This window comes from Bactrocera tryoni, chromosome 2 (genome assembly GCF_016617805.1).
Source record: "Bactrocera tryoni isolate S06 chromosome 2, CSIRO_BtryS06_freeze2, whole genome shotgun sequence".
Lineage (NCBI taxonomy): Eukaryota > Metazoa > Arthropoda > Insecta > Diptera > Tephritidae > Bactrocera > Bactrocera tryoni.
Window position 1 is genome coordinate 17,019,158 of NC_052500.1, and position 16,564 is coordinate 17,035,721.

General features: G+C 37.3%; 1 protein-coding gene across 2 annotated transcripts in view; it reads right to left on the reverse strand.

Moving 5' to 3' along the window:
- Positions 1-3,527: 3,527 nt before the first annotated feature.
- The window catches only part of LOC120769096 (homeotic protein spalt-major), a 46,465-nt gene continuing 33,428 nt past the window's right edge, over positions 3,528-16,564 (reverse strand). The window contains exons 3-7 of one of the 2 annotated variants that reach the window (XM_040095955.1): positions 15,525-15,823; positions 7,558-8,041; positions 6,972-7,210; positions 6,461-6,637; positions 3,528-6,294 (exon numbers count right to left, since the gene is read on the reverse strand). In XM_040095955.1, coding sequence (XP_039951889.1) covers positions 5,926-6,294; positions 6,461-6,637; positions 6,972-7,210; positions 7,558-8,041; positions 15,525-15,823 — 1,568 coding nt within the window. In that variant the 3' untranslated portion in view covers positions 3,528-5,925. Of the gene's footprint in view, positions 6,295-6,460; positions 6,638-6,971; positions 7,388-7,557; positions 8,042-15,524; positions 15,824-16,564 lie in introns of both variants that reach the window. The other variant, XM_040095954.1, reaches the window with a different exon arrangement.

The window sequence follows — 16,564 nt, forward strand, 5'->3', positions numbered from 1 at the left end:
AAATGGGGCGCAACCATAAGCATATGAATGCGTATTTGTGCTATAATTGTGTCACAATGGCATGCATAAATATACGGCTTGCAACATGTGGCACTTACAGCATGTAGCTTCAATTACTGCATATAAATACTTCATTAAATTACACATCTCCTTCCAAAAACCTACTTACCCGCTTGCTGCATGCCACTCATGTATCCATTGAACTCCCTTCGATCTCTCTTCGTTTTCGTCCGCAAGATTTATGCCCGCCGTCTTGCGTTAATTACGTAGAAATCTTCAGTGACCTACATGCCTACTAAGTTGTGATTAAAACTCGAATTATTGTTTGATTTTGCACAATAAATTATCATTTCTTTATTATTTATTCACATTCCTCGCTTCATTGTTTCGCTTAAGTTCCACTTACTTACAGATTTTTATGATTTATTTATATCCAGCACTTGCGTTTCGTTTCTAAATATACATATACTAGTAGTGTTCATATTTATATGAATGTGTGTGTGTATTATAAAAGAAAGAGAGAGCTTTAGCTATCTTACGTTTAAAAAATTAAAACTTAAAAAAAAAAATATTTCTAAATTAATAAATGGTTATAAATAAATGTTATGCTATACCTTTTACAACCAAAAAAGTTAACTTTGGCTGCACTGCAGCTATAATTCCCTTCACAGGTGCATATTTTGTTTAGAATAAAAGGGATTCAGAAGAAATTTTTTACCTGATTTTGATCGATTAGTTTGTATGACTCCCCATCCTTAATCTCCCTAATCGATGGAGCAGACGTTCGATTGCTCGACCATGAAGACCTTCAAATAGCGTTTTTCTCTCTGAAGAACGATAAAGGACGAAGGCCGATGGCTTACCGGCCCAGCTATTCAAATACGGTGGTGAAGAACTGATAAAGAGCATGCATCAGATTATTTGTAGAATATGGTTGGACAAAAGCATGCCCGACCATTAGAATTTAAGTGTGCTCTGTCCAATTCACAAAAAGGGAGACACCACAATCTGCGCCAACTACCGTGAGATAAGTCTCCTAAGCATCGCATATTAGGTTCTATCGAGCGTACTGTGTGAAAGATTAAAGTCCACCGTCAACACACTGATTGGACCTTATGAGTGTGGCTCCAAGTCTGGAAAAACAACTGACCAGATAATCACCATGCGCCAAATCTTGGAAAATACCCCGAAAAAGCGGATTGACACACACCACCTTTTGTTGATTTCAAAGTTGCTTTTGACAGCACGAAAAGGAGCTAAATTTATGCCGCTAAGTCCGAATTTTGTATCACCGCTAAACTAATACGTCTGTGTAAACTGACGTTGAGCAATACCAAAAACTCTGTCAGGATCTGGAAGGCCTTCTCCGAGCCGTTCGATACCAAACGAGGTTTTATACAAGGCGAGTGACTTCTTTAATCTACTGCTGGAGAAAATAATTCGAGCAGCAGATCTGATTAATTGGTTAAAAATTAATTATTCGAAGTATTGTCCATCGCTAGTCAGAACTAGTAGCCATCCTTCCGGTAAAGCTCGAATACCATTACGGTAAATGTTCATCTTGTGATGTTATCCAATAATCAAGGAATTTTTCCATGTCGTTTTTTGAGTGAAACTGCTTCTGAGCCCGACCAAGTCTCATTTAACGGAATAAATAATAATGGAACGGCACAATATCTGGAGAATATTATTGTTGGGGTTGGACTTGACTTTTAAGCGTTTTCAGATAGGTTTTAACGGCACCGAGCTTTGTTTTTAATGCATCAGAATTACTTTTTTTTGTCATTTCTAGTTTTAAAGTCATAAAGAACACAACTTCCTTATTTCTGAACCATTCCCAGCGAATGTAATAGCTTTGGAATGGCTTGATGGGTGACTCCCAATGCTGAAGCAAGCTCTCCTTGCATTTGACATGCATCATCATTGAGCAGCGCCTCCAATTCACCATCTTCGAAGGTTTTTGGCATTACTTCTTGTGGTCGTTAATATAGAAACCGCCGTTTTAAAGCGACAAAGGCAATCACGGCACGTTGTTTCATTTGGGGCAGCACCTCCGTTGACTTTTTGGAGTTTCAGATGTGCATCATTTGACTATCAGCGGGTATTTAGTGCGCGCCTAATATCTTGTTAGATAAAAAAGTTTTCCATACCAAAACTTGATTTTGATCCTTTATTTCGTATGACTGCAATGTTGTTGTTGTAGCAGTTATCTAGTCTCCACTTAGGTGGGAAAGTTAGTGGTAGGTTTAGGAGTCAGACCATAGGGAAAGGGTTTTTAGATGAGTGGGGTGGGCTGGGCACGCTAAGCGATGGTTAGAGTCATGAGAGGACTCATGTTTGGTATATCGGTGGACATATATTTAGTATATCGGCGTCGATTCTGGATAACAAGGAGTTTAACCTGTTACTGTATCCAGAACGTAGGAGCGCAAAGGTCACTCCAGATTGTGGAAACGCGGGCTTTTCGTCTGCAGTGGGTAGTAGTTTGACTCCGAGTACGCCATTCACTGAAAGGAAGTCAGCCTTGAAGAAGTGAACAACCCCTGTTTAATGTAAATTTTAACGCCATCGACTGTAAGGTTCAATCTATATTCCTTCGTCCAATCAGTAAATATGGCCCCTGTGGACTATGCCGAGAAGAGTGTTAGGCTCCTTGTAGAGAAAAAGCGAGATAGATTGAAGAGATATCTAGAGATATCTTTCTACTTTCGAACATAAGAAGATACTTATTTTTCATAAACTACTACTCCGACTACCAAATGATATGAATCAAATCCACACCCGGTCTTAGAGGGGTACCTTTGTTTTATGTAATATGGTTCTAAAACCATCTTCATTCCTGTCTCTGAAAAGCTCCATTATGTATAGAATTTAAGAAATTTATTCCGGAGTCAACTATAAGTTGTTCCAACACTAAAAAGAGGTCCAGCGCTTTCCAAGTAAACGGCAATAGAACGGGGGAATAATAATTTGACTTTTGCAATTTTCCATTACTAATAATAGTTTGATTTTTTTATTCTTGAATTCATTGCCTGTGTTTAGGAAGAAACTAAAAGAATTATTAATTTCTTTGTTTTTTATGGTGAACGACAATAGATCAAGGGAACTGCCGGCTAGTAATAATTATAGTAGCGACAAGGCTATAGGAGAGGTTTCTGAGTATTTTCTTGTTAGTTTGCAAATCGTTGCCTACATTTAGGGTGTGGCTTAAGGAAGCCTTCTGAAAAGCGACCGATATCAATTTCCTCTTGTTTTTTGTTGGAAACTAGGATTTGGAAAGCGCTCAGGTCTTTTGCAGTGATGAATCCCCCAGATTACTATAGTTAATAGGCTCGATTATCTATTTTTTTTAGGTTTTTAAATATTTTTTTGTTGTTCTGCTCTAAAAAGAGAGACGCTTATGTATTTAAAATAATAGCAAATAAAAAATACAATATTTGAGAAAAAACTCACAAAATTATTAAAATAATAAAAACAAAAATTTAGTTAAATTAATAATTTATTTTTATTTAAGTTTTTTTCTTAATATTTCGCACTTGATTTTTCTTACAATACTCATTATTTATAAATTGCATTGCACGCGTTTTCACATTCATAGTGTGTGTTTGTTTGTATGTATGTATTGACTTAAATGTAATGTTTTTGCTTAGCCACAAATCGTTGCTGATAATTGCCGCTTTCTATCTTGACTACATAAATTAAGTGCTAAGTACTAAAGTATTTATTCTTTTTTATAATAATCTTTTATATATATATATACCTATTACATTCTAACTGTACAGTAAGTTAATGCCACTTAAATGCATACCTGCGTCTCACACTAATTTTTATTAAATAATTATTTTTTAATTAGTTTCTCCTTGCCCCTGTAACCTAAAACTAATTCGCTCGCTTAAAGTTCTAAGCTCTAATTTACTTCCTTATACATATTATGCCATAGCATATTTATGCTGAAACTTTTTAGCCATAAATTACCTTCAGTATTGATTTTTTGTTTAATTTTGTTTAATTACAATATTCATATGTTCATAATTTAGTAATGATTATTAAGCATTTTTACCTTTTTACGATATGTACTCCACAAAAACCATGTTTTCACTTTAACTACTCGTTAAAAATTAATTTTACATTCACATTTTTCATTTGAAATTAAAATGCCTCATAAATAGTTAGTTGAGAGTGGGTTGAAAAGGCTTAAGCAGGGTATTTTTGTTAAAAAGGCTCTAAAGTCGTTCTCCGATAAAGTTTTTCCAATGTTTTTGTGTCCAATTTTAATTACTGTGATAAAAGAAGAGAGAATAACAAATTTTTGCTTCCAATTACCTACCTACCCTAGTAGTTTGGAAGTGGTTTTGCTATTAACCAAAATAAAACTGAGATTTACTAAGAGAAATAAGATCTCGGGGGCACCACTGCCATGAATGGGAAGCAACTGCATGCAGCATGCAGATGCCATGAAGCCTTTAGAGCTCGTCTAAGATAGGAAGCTTCCATGGAAGCCTAACGGCATGATTGCCGTATACTGCTCCAGCGGAGGCATTGGTTAAAGGTTGGGTCTTTCACCGAAAGTAGTGCTCTAGCCTTGCGACACCATAGTCAATCCGTTTATGTGGTATTTGTGTGGTGGAGGGACCTAGAAGAGATCACACTCGTAAGTAGGCTAGCGATCGCTCAACAGCCGGCGCTCATCAGCATATGTGGTGCACTAGAGCCCACTTTAACCATAGTATGCTTATATGCTTATAGTGCCTATAGATATCGGCGGAACACGTATCTGAGCATTCGGAAATCCTCACACGTTTTAACTTTATACCGGATCTTTTGAATCTTGTAGTCACGAAACCAAACTCTGCCGCCTTTTCACCGGCCACTTATCTGCGATGGAATTATGGGTGGGTAGAAGCCGCTGGAGGAGAGTTGCAGGCTTTCTTCAAGGTTGGGTCAAGCAAGGATTGGTGGAGGGGTGTATTGTTAGGAGATCTCTATAAATTTCAGTCTCGGATTACATGACCATTGCGGGGGTTTTAAGCCGAAGTTGCTGCCAATATGGTAGTGGTAGATTTACTACTCCAGAGTGCAGCCTCCAGTGAAGTGACTATCCACTCTGATAGCGAAACGCCGAGTCTACCTTGAGCTCACTTACCGAGCCTTCACGGCCGGCTAAAGAATGTCTAACCTCATTAGCAATGGAATAGAGTCACTATGTATAAGATTAGTACGAATGCCAGACCACAGCGGAATCGTACGTAACTGTAAAGCTGATGAGCTGGCAGGGATAGTTACAACAGTTTCGCTATCAATAGAATGATAACGGATCGGTCCTCGAGCCTCCTCCTGTGTTCTATTACTGGAAAGCTGGGCTTCGCAGGAACTTGGTTACCGCTCGACTACCATCGGTTTATGTGCTGTCGTAAGATCCGCTTGATTCATGATCGATCGTATAAGATCCAGTGAGCTTTTTGCACATGATAGGGACAGCCTCTGCCTAGTTGTGGAAGTTCTAACAGGCCTATCGGCGTCCATGCTGTAAGGTTGTACATCTTACTAGACGCCACCTACAGAAGTTCTATGAAAGAAAATCCAACATTTTAACACTTCCTTTGTGATTGTCTGCGGTTGCCAGGTCAAGTCTGAAATACCCTCCACATATATTTTTTTAGTTTGGTAAAACCAATATCTCGGATAGAAATCAGAAAATGTTATTTAAAAACAAGTTCTCCTCTGGTTCTATGGTCAAATTATATCTTTTTTTTATTTAATGAAAAAGTTTTACTTAGCTGAGGATCAGAGGCAACCGATTTCGAAAGAGACTTTACCATTTTCTTGCCTACTCCAATTACTTTTCAACCCACAACTCATCTAACGCTCACAAATTAGAAAGCCTATCACTCCGTCTTAACAATTTGAAAGCCTAAATTTTCACATTTAGTCCACTATATGTTGCACTTCGTTGTGCATCTCGTCGATTTGATTACAACTACTCGTCGGCGTTGTTGACAATTCGTCATTTTGATTGTTCTCTGTTTTAATTTTTCCTAACATATGCCAAGGCGCTGTCGTATCTAAAGTTGAGCCGCGTGAAGGGCTCTCCAAATGTCTGTTATCATCTCTTGTTGGTGTGGGGGATTTACTGTTATCGCCATGTGACTGCGTTGTCATGCCCGGGAAATTATAAGGTGGTGCCAGAAATGGTGGCAAACCTAGGAGTCCGGGTGGATATTTGCCCGCATTTGCGCCATTCGGAAAATGTGGTGGGGTTAGATTCGGAAAAGCGCCAGGACTTAGATCACCAGGCTGTATGGGTGTTACCAGAGATGTTTACATAAGTTAATGGAAATAAATTAGGTTTCAGGGATTGCTAGTGTTGAAAGCATTTTAGTAACAATCTTTTACTCGTATTTCTATTCAAGAATATTTTATGTACATATTCTTAGAGATATAGTAAAAGCTCGGTACTTACCTTTGGCGGTAATCCATTGAAAAATGGCGGTAAATATGGGAAAAATAGTTCTGGCCGTCTTTGCATGAAATCGGTCTCACTCGGCATGCTACCAGGGCGATGTAAGGGTAATTCAAGTGACATGCGTCTACCACGCCGTGATGTGGGATTCGTCCACATATGCGTACCCATATGGACCTATATGGAAAGGATGAAAAAAGGAAGAAATTTGTTCAGATGTGGGATTAGAGTTTAACGTACTTTATAATGGATTTTAAAAATGAAAATCTTGAATCTTTCAGAGAATGATCGGCTATAATTTTCGCTGCTAGAAGGCGATACTTTCTATCTTCTTGAGCTCAAGAGGTCTGTTTAAGACTCTCTGCTGCGTAGCAAGCACTTTAGCCTGCTTTTGCTTTTAAGTAATATCTAAGTCATTGCATTCCACAGTTTTTCTAACTGAAAACCCCAATTTCACGACTTCGAGCCGAGACTTAAGAACTAGGACATTAAGCACTCCAATACCACTTACCTTCAAATTTCCTTTGGTTGTGAAGGCCTTCTGACACACATTGCACTGGAATGGCTTGTCTCCAGTATGCGTACGCATATGGATCTGAAGCGCTGAACTCGAACTAAAGTTTCGTCGGCACACATGACAGAAATGCTTCTGATTCGCGGCGGCGGCAGCGTCGGCACTCAAGCTCGGTGGACCGACCGACATCAAAGCCTGTTGAAAGTCCAATGGGCTCGCTGGGAAACGATGTGCATCTGCGGGCAGCAAAGATTTATGTGACAATTGTTGTTGTGGTTGTTGGTGTGGATGCGATGGCGGGTGTTGTTGATGTTGTTGTTGTTGTTGGTGGTGGTGATGATAGTGGTGATGGTAATGGGCGTTGCCATAATGCAGTTGCATGGATTGCATGGTATCATGCGGAAGTGAGGATACTAAACGCGTTAGAATCGGGAAGGAATACGAGTACAATAAAAAACAATAAATTGTGCAGATTGGCACACAGTTTAGGTGTCGGCTCAACAAGAAAATCGGAACACATTAAAAGGGGGGAGATAGTGTGTGACATTGTGGACCGAGGACACCGGTTAATACGAGTACTTACGTAATTGCATTTGCATGAGCGACTGCTCGGCGTTGTTGTGCGGCAAGGCCAAATGTGGATGTACAGCGAGTTCGAATGGTGAATGTGTTGACCCAGACCCGCTTTGTTGTTCCAGTGTGCTATTGGCTGGTGAAGCTGTTGGTATGCAGCCTGTTAGCATTGGTAGCGTTTGCGCTGGTGGCAAAGGCGATGGTGTCGTCCTTGGTGTAGGTGAGGATCTTGAAATATTGGTCTTTAACTGTTGTGACTCACATTCGGTTTCTGTATCGGGTTCTTGCTTAATGCGCTCGTGAAGTGTAGACGCTTCGCTAGTTTCCAACTCATTAGGGCTAGTCGCTTGTGTTGTCTTGGTCAAGCAATTACCGTTTTTAGAAGTTGTGTTGCTATTTTGATTATTTACGGATGCTGTACTGTTATTTGTAACGCGTTCTTCGTCTTCTTCATTGCTGTTTTGTTTGGGAAATAGGTTACTGCTCACTGAAAGCTGAAATGAAATTTTTGTTTAAAAAAATTTAATTGAGTAAAATATTCTTAATAAAGAGGAACTTTTCTCGACTATTTACAATGCTTAAAACGGATTATAATACATACATATGTATGTGGTAGAAAAATTTGATAATGAAATTTCGACGATGTAAAAGAGCCTTAAAGTTTCTGACTTCATTAAGAGCTATTGACAATGTTCAATTTTTGATATGCCTTTTCATTCTGTTCGATGATTTGGTTCAGATGGTCTAATGTAAAAGATGCTTAGATGCATTAAAGATGTTAAGATGCATTAAAAATTGACCAATATACAAATATACAAATATAATGTAGTAATCAGTTAGAAGGAGAAAGAGAACTGATCTTTGGTGCACTCATTGGTCTTTAGTGAGGGCAATGGTTGCTTTTATTCCCGTTTAGTGAAGTCAACGCCCATTGACAATCATTCAAATCGGTTAGCGAAGTCATGCACCCATTTCAATGTCAGCCCAATGTCAGGAATAACCCTTTTGCATACCCGTAACCAAGTGAAAAATGTCAAATGAGATCAATAACACTTTTGTTTACCGATAACCGTTGTTTCTTTTGTTTTTCTTTAGCACAGTCAAAAACCTTCGGTTGTTACTATGACCCATTTGTTTATATTTAGCCAGTCTGGCAGTCTTTGTTAAGGTCACTAACTCTTTTGTTTACCTTTGTCCAAGTGGACAACCCTTCGAGGTGGTCAATGAGGTCACTGTTTATTTTTTTTACATTTATCCAAGTCAACAACCTTTGGTGAGATCAAGTACCCTTTTTTTACATATCGGCAAGATACCAATCATTCCTGATTTCAGAGATTTGGTGAGGTCATTGACCCGTTTCTTTCAATTTCATCAAGTTGACAACCCCAGTGAGGTCAATAATTTTTTGTGAGGTTGATGAACTTTTTCTTTAAATTTATCTAAGTCAACAACCTTTGATAAGATCATTTACCCTTTTTTTTACATTTAAGCATGACACCAATAGTCCCTGAAGTCAATGAGATTCGATGAGATCATTGACCCCTTTGTTTACATTTAGCCAAATCAACAACCCCTTCAACCCCTTTGGTGAGGTCAATGAACATTTTGTTTGCATTTAGGCAAGTCACCAGCAGTACCTAACTAAATTTAGCAAAGTTTCAAACCCTTCCTGAGGTCAATAACTTTGGTGAGGTCTATGATCCCTTTGTTAATATTTTGTGGTCTAATCCATGTTCCCTTTGTTTTATTTAGCCAAGTCAAGAACCCACAGTGAGGTCAATGACCCTTTTGTTTACCATTAGCAATGCTAACAACCTTGACGGGACGTCAATACTGACCACAGTATATCAATTCAGAAACATTTGAAACAATTTTCATTAGTTAAATTTTTTGAAATCGCGAAAGTATATAATTTTCGAACCCCCCGAAATTACTCCTCCAAACGTGTATCTTTTTTATGCTTCGTTTTTTGGAATTTCTCTAAAACTGCTTTCGTTCAAAGCTTCTCCAAAACTCCTGCGTTACCTTTTATGCTAATTTAATTTCCATGTTTCTACAACAACGCAGCTCCACCTAACTCTACATATAGTATGTAGCTACAAGTATATTGTCCGTCACATTTGCTACACATTTTTCTTCCATTTCGGTGTGAAAGTGTCATTTTTATTTTAAGAATTTATGAGTGCAACGCAAATAAATCACTTTCACTCGTATACCTGCCCCTGCGCCACAGCGAAGAATCAACCGCGTTGTTGTTGTTTTGTTGTTACTGTTTATGCCATTAAATTGCAACTACTTAATTGTATGAGGCGACGCCTCGCATGTTCTTCTTACAACGCAAAATTTTGCTGCTGTTGTTGTTGTAGTAATGTGGCGTCTCGACATTAACATTCACATTGTTCTCCATTTAAAATGCAATTAAAACTTTTCATTTTTACAAGAAGCTTTGCACCGTGTGTCTACGTCTACTTGTTCTACTTGACTCCTTGAGTTTACCTCTCCCTTTTCTCTCCCCTCTCTTTAATGCATTTCACTTTAGCAGTACTATAGTTGTTGCAACAAATGATCGTGAATATGTCATTTTTCATATGTAAAAATGAAGTGTCATGAAATGTTGAACATTTTCGCTTAAGGCGTCAAATTCCGAGACTTAAGTTGTTTTTAGAAAGGAGGGAATTTTAAAGCATTTTAGGTATGTCGTAGTTCTTAAAGAGGTGTTGTAAGTTTACGTCATAAAGAATATAAAACAAGTATTTACAAATCAGAGTTTTGGGTTCTAATAAATAAATTTTATTAAAAAATTTCTTCAAAGAATTTAAAAGAACTGGCGTAAAGTTAATCACTCAAATCCAGCATTTAGATTCCTGCTCACTCTTTTTGATGTCAATGGCTTTTGGTGAAGTCAGTGAAGCCTTCGTGGACATCTTTCAACTCAACAACTCTTTCGGAGGACAAAGATACTTTTGTTTACCTTTAGGGAGGTTAACAAACCTGTCCTAGAAAAATTATACCTTCGTTTACCTTTAGCAAGGACACCAACCATTACTGAGGTCAATGACCTTTGGTGTGTTAAATGTTCAATGACCCCTTTGTTTACATTTACCTAAATCAATAACCCATTCCGAGGTCAATGGCCTCTGGCGGTCTGTTTCGTGACCCCTTTGATTTTATTTAGGCAAATCAATAACCCTAAATGAGGGCATTGACACTTTTGTTTACCTTTAGCGAGGTTAACAACCCATTCCGAGAGAAATTACCCTTTTGTTTACCTTTAGTCAAATCATCAACCCTTCCTGAGTTCAATGACCTTTGGTGTGTTCAATCTTCAAAGATCCCTTTGTTTACATTTAGCCAAATCAACTACCCCTTCCGAGGTCACAGGCCTTTGGGGGTGTGATCCATGACCCCTTTGCTTTTATTTAGCCAAGTCCACAACCCTTAATGAGGTGAATGATATGTTTATTTACCTTTAGCGAGGTTAACAACACAGTCCGATCGAATTTAGCCTTTTGTTATTCTTTAGTCAAGTCATCAACCTTTTCAGAGATTAAAGACCTTTGTTGAGTTCAATGTTCAATGACCCCTTTGTTTATATTTAGCAAGATCAACAAACCCTTTGCTGCGGTCTATTATCCCTTTGTTTGTTTTCGGGTTTTTGACTTCGCTAAGGGTCATCAATACTGATCATAACATGAATTATAAAAAATTAAAAAAAAATGTCTATATTCTTTAAATTTTAAGAATTCGCGCAAGTACTGTCATCATTTTCTTGCACACCACTATGTACATTCAAAATTATTGCCGCGTTCCAACGCTCATAATGCATTTTGATACCTCTGTGTAATTTCAAAACAAATTATTGCCAAATATTGAGCACATAAAATATTTAAAAATTGTTTATTTTGACAATAAAATACCTTTTGGCGAGAGCAAATAAATTCTTTGATTTATATATCCGGCGTAAATGTCTAGATGTCTAATATGCATCTTTAGTGGCTGGCATATAAGTTATTGTATTAGAGCACACAGAGTGATTAGAGAGAGTCAGTTGCCCACGTGGAGAATAGTTTATCATTTGAGAAGGTTATGGGAAATTCCTCTCTTTTGTTGCATTTGAGAATTTGTGAACTGGTGAGCTTTAGGCGACTTCGTACTAGTTTAGTAAGTGCTCTAGAAGCAGTTTTGAATTAATTTTCTTGCAGGGTATGCACTTACTTGTATATATTTACACCTATGTACGAATCATGCGAATTTCTGTGTCCGTTCTGCCAAATACTTAGCATATTTGCAAAAATAATGAAACCGTAAAATTGTTTTCTCTTAAATATTATAATTTTTTGCTTTATGGTGACTAATGGTAAATATTACAATAATTATTACTTACGGGAAAATTTTTTAGCAATTATTTGTTAATTATAGCTTTTGCCACTGACTTAGAGGTGACTAATTGAAACAAAAATTTATTACTCACGTTTCCTAATAATTCTTAATTGTTATGAACAGCTGGGCCCATTTTTTTCATCCTAAAGAGAATTTGCTAGTATTTAACAATTATTAAATAATTAATTAATGGAAAGTTGATTTTATTGATGATTTGAGTTAATTCAATCAGAAGCTGACGGACCAACCAGAAGAGATATTACTACAAGGCATAAAGACATTTTCTGATAAAACCACAATAATTTAGCTGTTTGTTGTAATCCATCATTCCTTTTCTTTATTGGGGTAAACACCGCCTACAATTCCAATTCCCGATCCTGACGGAGCTTTTGGTATTGCTCAATGTCAGTTTACACAGCCGTTCTGGATACTGTAGAATACTGGAGTAGGATACTGGATACTCCTACTTACCTAAAATCGACCTCAACATATTCAACATGTGTTCTGCGTGCAACGAGTCCTCGCATGACACTAACCACCTCTTTGCATGCGCAGCTAACCCTACGCATCAGACATCTCTCTTCCTATGTTCCGACCAAAACAGCGTCAGAACAGCACCTTTCCTGGGCCTACCTGGCCTACATGGCCTTGAGGACAACTTATCTGAACCTTACCATCCTAATGGGGACTTGATAACTGTTACAACAAGAACATAGCGTCTTATATAAGATAGGACAAAACAAGCACCCAGACATATGCCATTTGATTTGAATCGAATCAAAGGATCATGTGAGTGATTACTATTTTGGTGTGACTTACACAAAAAACTTTAAAACCAGGTCCAAACGCAATAACCATTATGCAAACTTGTCTTCGGCTAACAGATCCATCCTAAAATCCTAAATCGATAAAAAGAAATCAAGATTGTACACCAGAGCTTGTTCTAAATTAATGAAGAAAAGCTAGCCTGCAGATAGTTACATAGAAAATTGAGGCTTTGCACTGCGACCGATGGTATATTGTGCCCTTGCCTATATCACTTATGGTCACCAAGGCTGTCTACGTAGGTGGAACCTAGAGCCTTCAGCCTGCTTCTGCAAATTGTGGGCAATCCAGAATAAGGTGTTCTAGATTTTCCTGTTCCATGTCGCAGAAGCGGAAGTTTGTGCAAGAGACTTCGACCAAATTGGACAATTTGTTCCTGAGCCTGGAGTGCCCCGTATAGGGGGAAGTTGATCATTTCCTTAAACCTTGCAAGGTTGTTCCCTGCCAGAAGTAGCTTGGCATGGCGCATACATGCTGCCTGCCCCTAATACTGCTCTCCCCGACTCTCTCTCCTACGTAGACAGCCTACTTTAGCCTGAAGATGTTTTAAAGACTTAATAGATGAACCTATAATGTCAATTAAAGGGGTGTATTATGTCCTTGAAATAGCGGACTCTTCTCTGCATTACTTTCCGGCATATCTGGCTGCTGTGAGTGGCGAAAAAGGCGAAAGTTTTCATGAAGAAATTTTGTTAATGGATAAGCGCTTTTAAGGAAAATGGAGCGCGGGAGGCTAGCAGATTTTTGTGGGAAACTTAAAAACGACCTTTTAGAAGCCAAATGTTCAGGAAAACTGATAGGAAATAGTTTGATCATAAATGCTTAGTCAAAAATAAATCTAGTCTCAGCACTAATAACAGTTAATAATTTACCGCAAGCAGCTTATTTGCCGCATTTCAAATATGGCAGAAAGCATAACTCGTCAAGTATGCCCAAGAAAATGCCACACATAGCTTTCTACGGCTAAGTTGCAGTGCAAACAAGTAGCTAATATGCTCAGAAAATAATAAGAAAAATAGATATTAATAGTAATGGAGAAGTTGTAGTAATAAGAGCTTAATAGAGAAGAAAATTCAGAACAGAAAAGAAGCAGCTCTCAACTAGAAATACCAAATATTGCTTCAGACTAGTTAGAATAGCATAAATTGTTGCTTTTGTACAGAAACACATATGTATATAATATACATACATACATGTACATTTCGTTGTAATTATTTTTATACCTTCCTATGTGTGGTATAAGCACAGTTAAATTAATGATTCGTAAAGACGTTTATTATGTAGCAACATGCAACAAAAAACTCATTCGGCCAAAAACCACAATACAACAATAATATATCGGCATATATACAGACGCTGACAAATAATGACGTTAGGCCGACTTGATGTCAGCTGCCATTTGTTAATATTCACATGAATTATATGCGTAGCGGGCAAACCCAGCGTTCATTAATACCCACTAAACAACAAATTTTTGAAAATAATTATTTCAATGAGTTGAGTATGAATTTCATTTGGTTTGGCAGGTGCCCACTAGGAAAATGTGTACCTCTAAAACTCGATTTATAATAATATAATTATTTTAAAAGTTATTTATATTGTTTTCAAGTGATCTGAAAAGTAGCAGTGCGGAACTTCTGAATAAAACACACGAATGCCGTACATGGCAATAAATCTTTAACTTGTTATTGAGCGGTTAGTTTGTATGGCAGCTATCAGCTATGGCTGTCCGATTGGAACAATTTCGTAGAAGATTGTAGAATTTCCGTGAATAATAATCTGTACCAAATTTCGTAAAGATATCTCTTCAACAAAAAAGTTTTCCATACAAGCACTTCACTCCGGTCGTTCGATTTGTATGGCAACTATGTATAGTATATGCTAAAGTATTCAGATCCAAAAAATTTCTTTAGAGATTGTAGAACTGCCATAAGCAATAAGTTATGTTAAATTTCGTGAAGATATCTCTTGATATAGAAAAGTTTTCCCTACAAGAACTTGATTTGAATCAGTCAGTATATATGGCAGCTATATGCTATAGTGATCCCATCTGAACAATTTCTTGAAATATTATAGACTTGCTATGGGTAATAGTTTATGCAAAATTTTGTGAAAATATCATTCCAAATAAAAAAGTTTTCAATAGAAGAACTTGACTTAGATCAGTCAGTTTGCATGGCAGCTATAAGCTATAGTTATCCGATTGAAACAATTTCTTTGGAGATTGCGCCACTATCTTAGTCAATAACTCATGCCAAATTTCTTGAAGATATCTCTTCAAATAAAACAGCTTTCCATACAAGTGCTTGATTCCGATCGTTCAGTTAGTATGACAACTATATGCTATAGTGATCGGATCTAAACAATTTCTTCGCAGATAGTAGCAATGCCGCAAACAATTAGCTGCGTAAAATTTCGTGAATATAGCTCGACAAATAATAAAGTTTTTCAAACAAGGAGAAAGAGATGTATTTAGAGAGAAATTGCAAAATTTTTATTTAATGTCTCAAATATTAATTAAAAAAAAACAATAAAATTTACTTGTAAATCCAATTTATTGGAACCCACACTGCATGCTTGCTGGGTACACATCTATGATTTACTATAACTGTATACTTATTTACCTACATCTTAACATTCCTATCGACTTTCATTTAGTTCATGGTGGGTAATTAGTATGAAATATGGCGAAACTTATGAGTTACATTAGTTAGCACAACTCACACTCGCGCTTATTCCCCAATTTATCCGCTCTCCATATTTGCCACTCACCTTCGCATTGTATGTTGGTGGTGATGCTCCGTCACAATTCGCGGAACAACTTGAATCATGCGATGCAGCGTTGGCACTTGTTGTCGCTGTATTGTTGCTCTTGTTGCCAGAATGGGTAGTCGTTGTTGTTGTAGCCGACGAAATAGTTAATGCTGTTGGTGTGGTTGTTGTCGGTGTTGTTGTTGTTGTGCTATTAGCAACATCTTTGGTATGTTCGCTATGCGTGTGACGCTCCAATGCGGCCGAATTGGGGAAGATCTTGAAGCACACATTACACAAATGCGTCTGTGGATGTAGACCTAGTATGGGCATAAAACGAAATATTTCAATTAAGAAGGCTTCGAGTTGAAGTAAAAGTAAAATTAGTTTGAGCGCAATAATTTATATAGTTTTTAATCAATTCTAAGTAAAGGTAATATTCAGACATTTAATAGCCAACTTTAACTAAAATTTTACTGCCCCAAATAACTGTATGTGGGGTCACTTTGTTTTGAAAATCTAACGCGCGATTTTTCCATACTTTTTCTAGAGCCTAAAGATCAGTGTTTTTCTCCACCCCTTAAGTCGGAGTTTTCTTATATGAGACAAAATATTTATTGAGGTCCATATTTGACTCTTTAAAGATCACCAGTTCCTATCCCATAGGAGGTACAAGTTCGACTTTGAACGCTAAAGTTCAGTATTCTTGAATTTGTATCAACCACCTCTTTCCAAAGAACTAGCCTTCTTAAATTTTCTAAACGAACGCCACCTGACATGAGTGTTGAATTCGTTCAATCCATTCAAGTCGTTTCCTGTAGAATAAACTGCCTGTGTAGTGTATGAGGAAAATCTGAGGCAATAATTTCACGAGCAAATATTTTCAATGACCATAAATTTTACTCAACGAGAAAGAGTTGTGACATGAAACCGGCGAAATGAGAAATGGCTATCAAAACAGACATTGCAAAGTGCTGAACATGCTTACAGATGTTTTTTATTTATATTTAAATTATTGCGTACGCATTAAAATGAGATCTGTTATATAAACCTAAAAATAA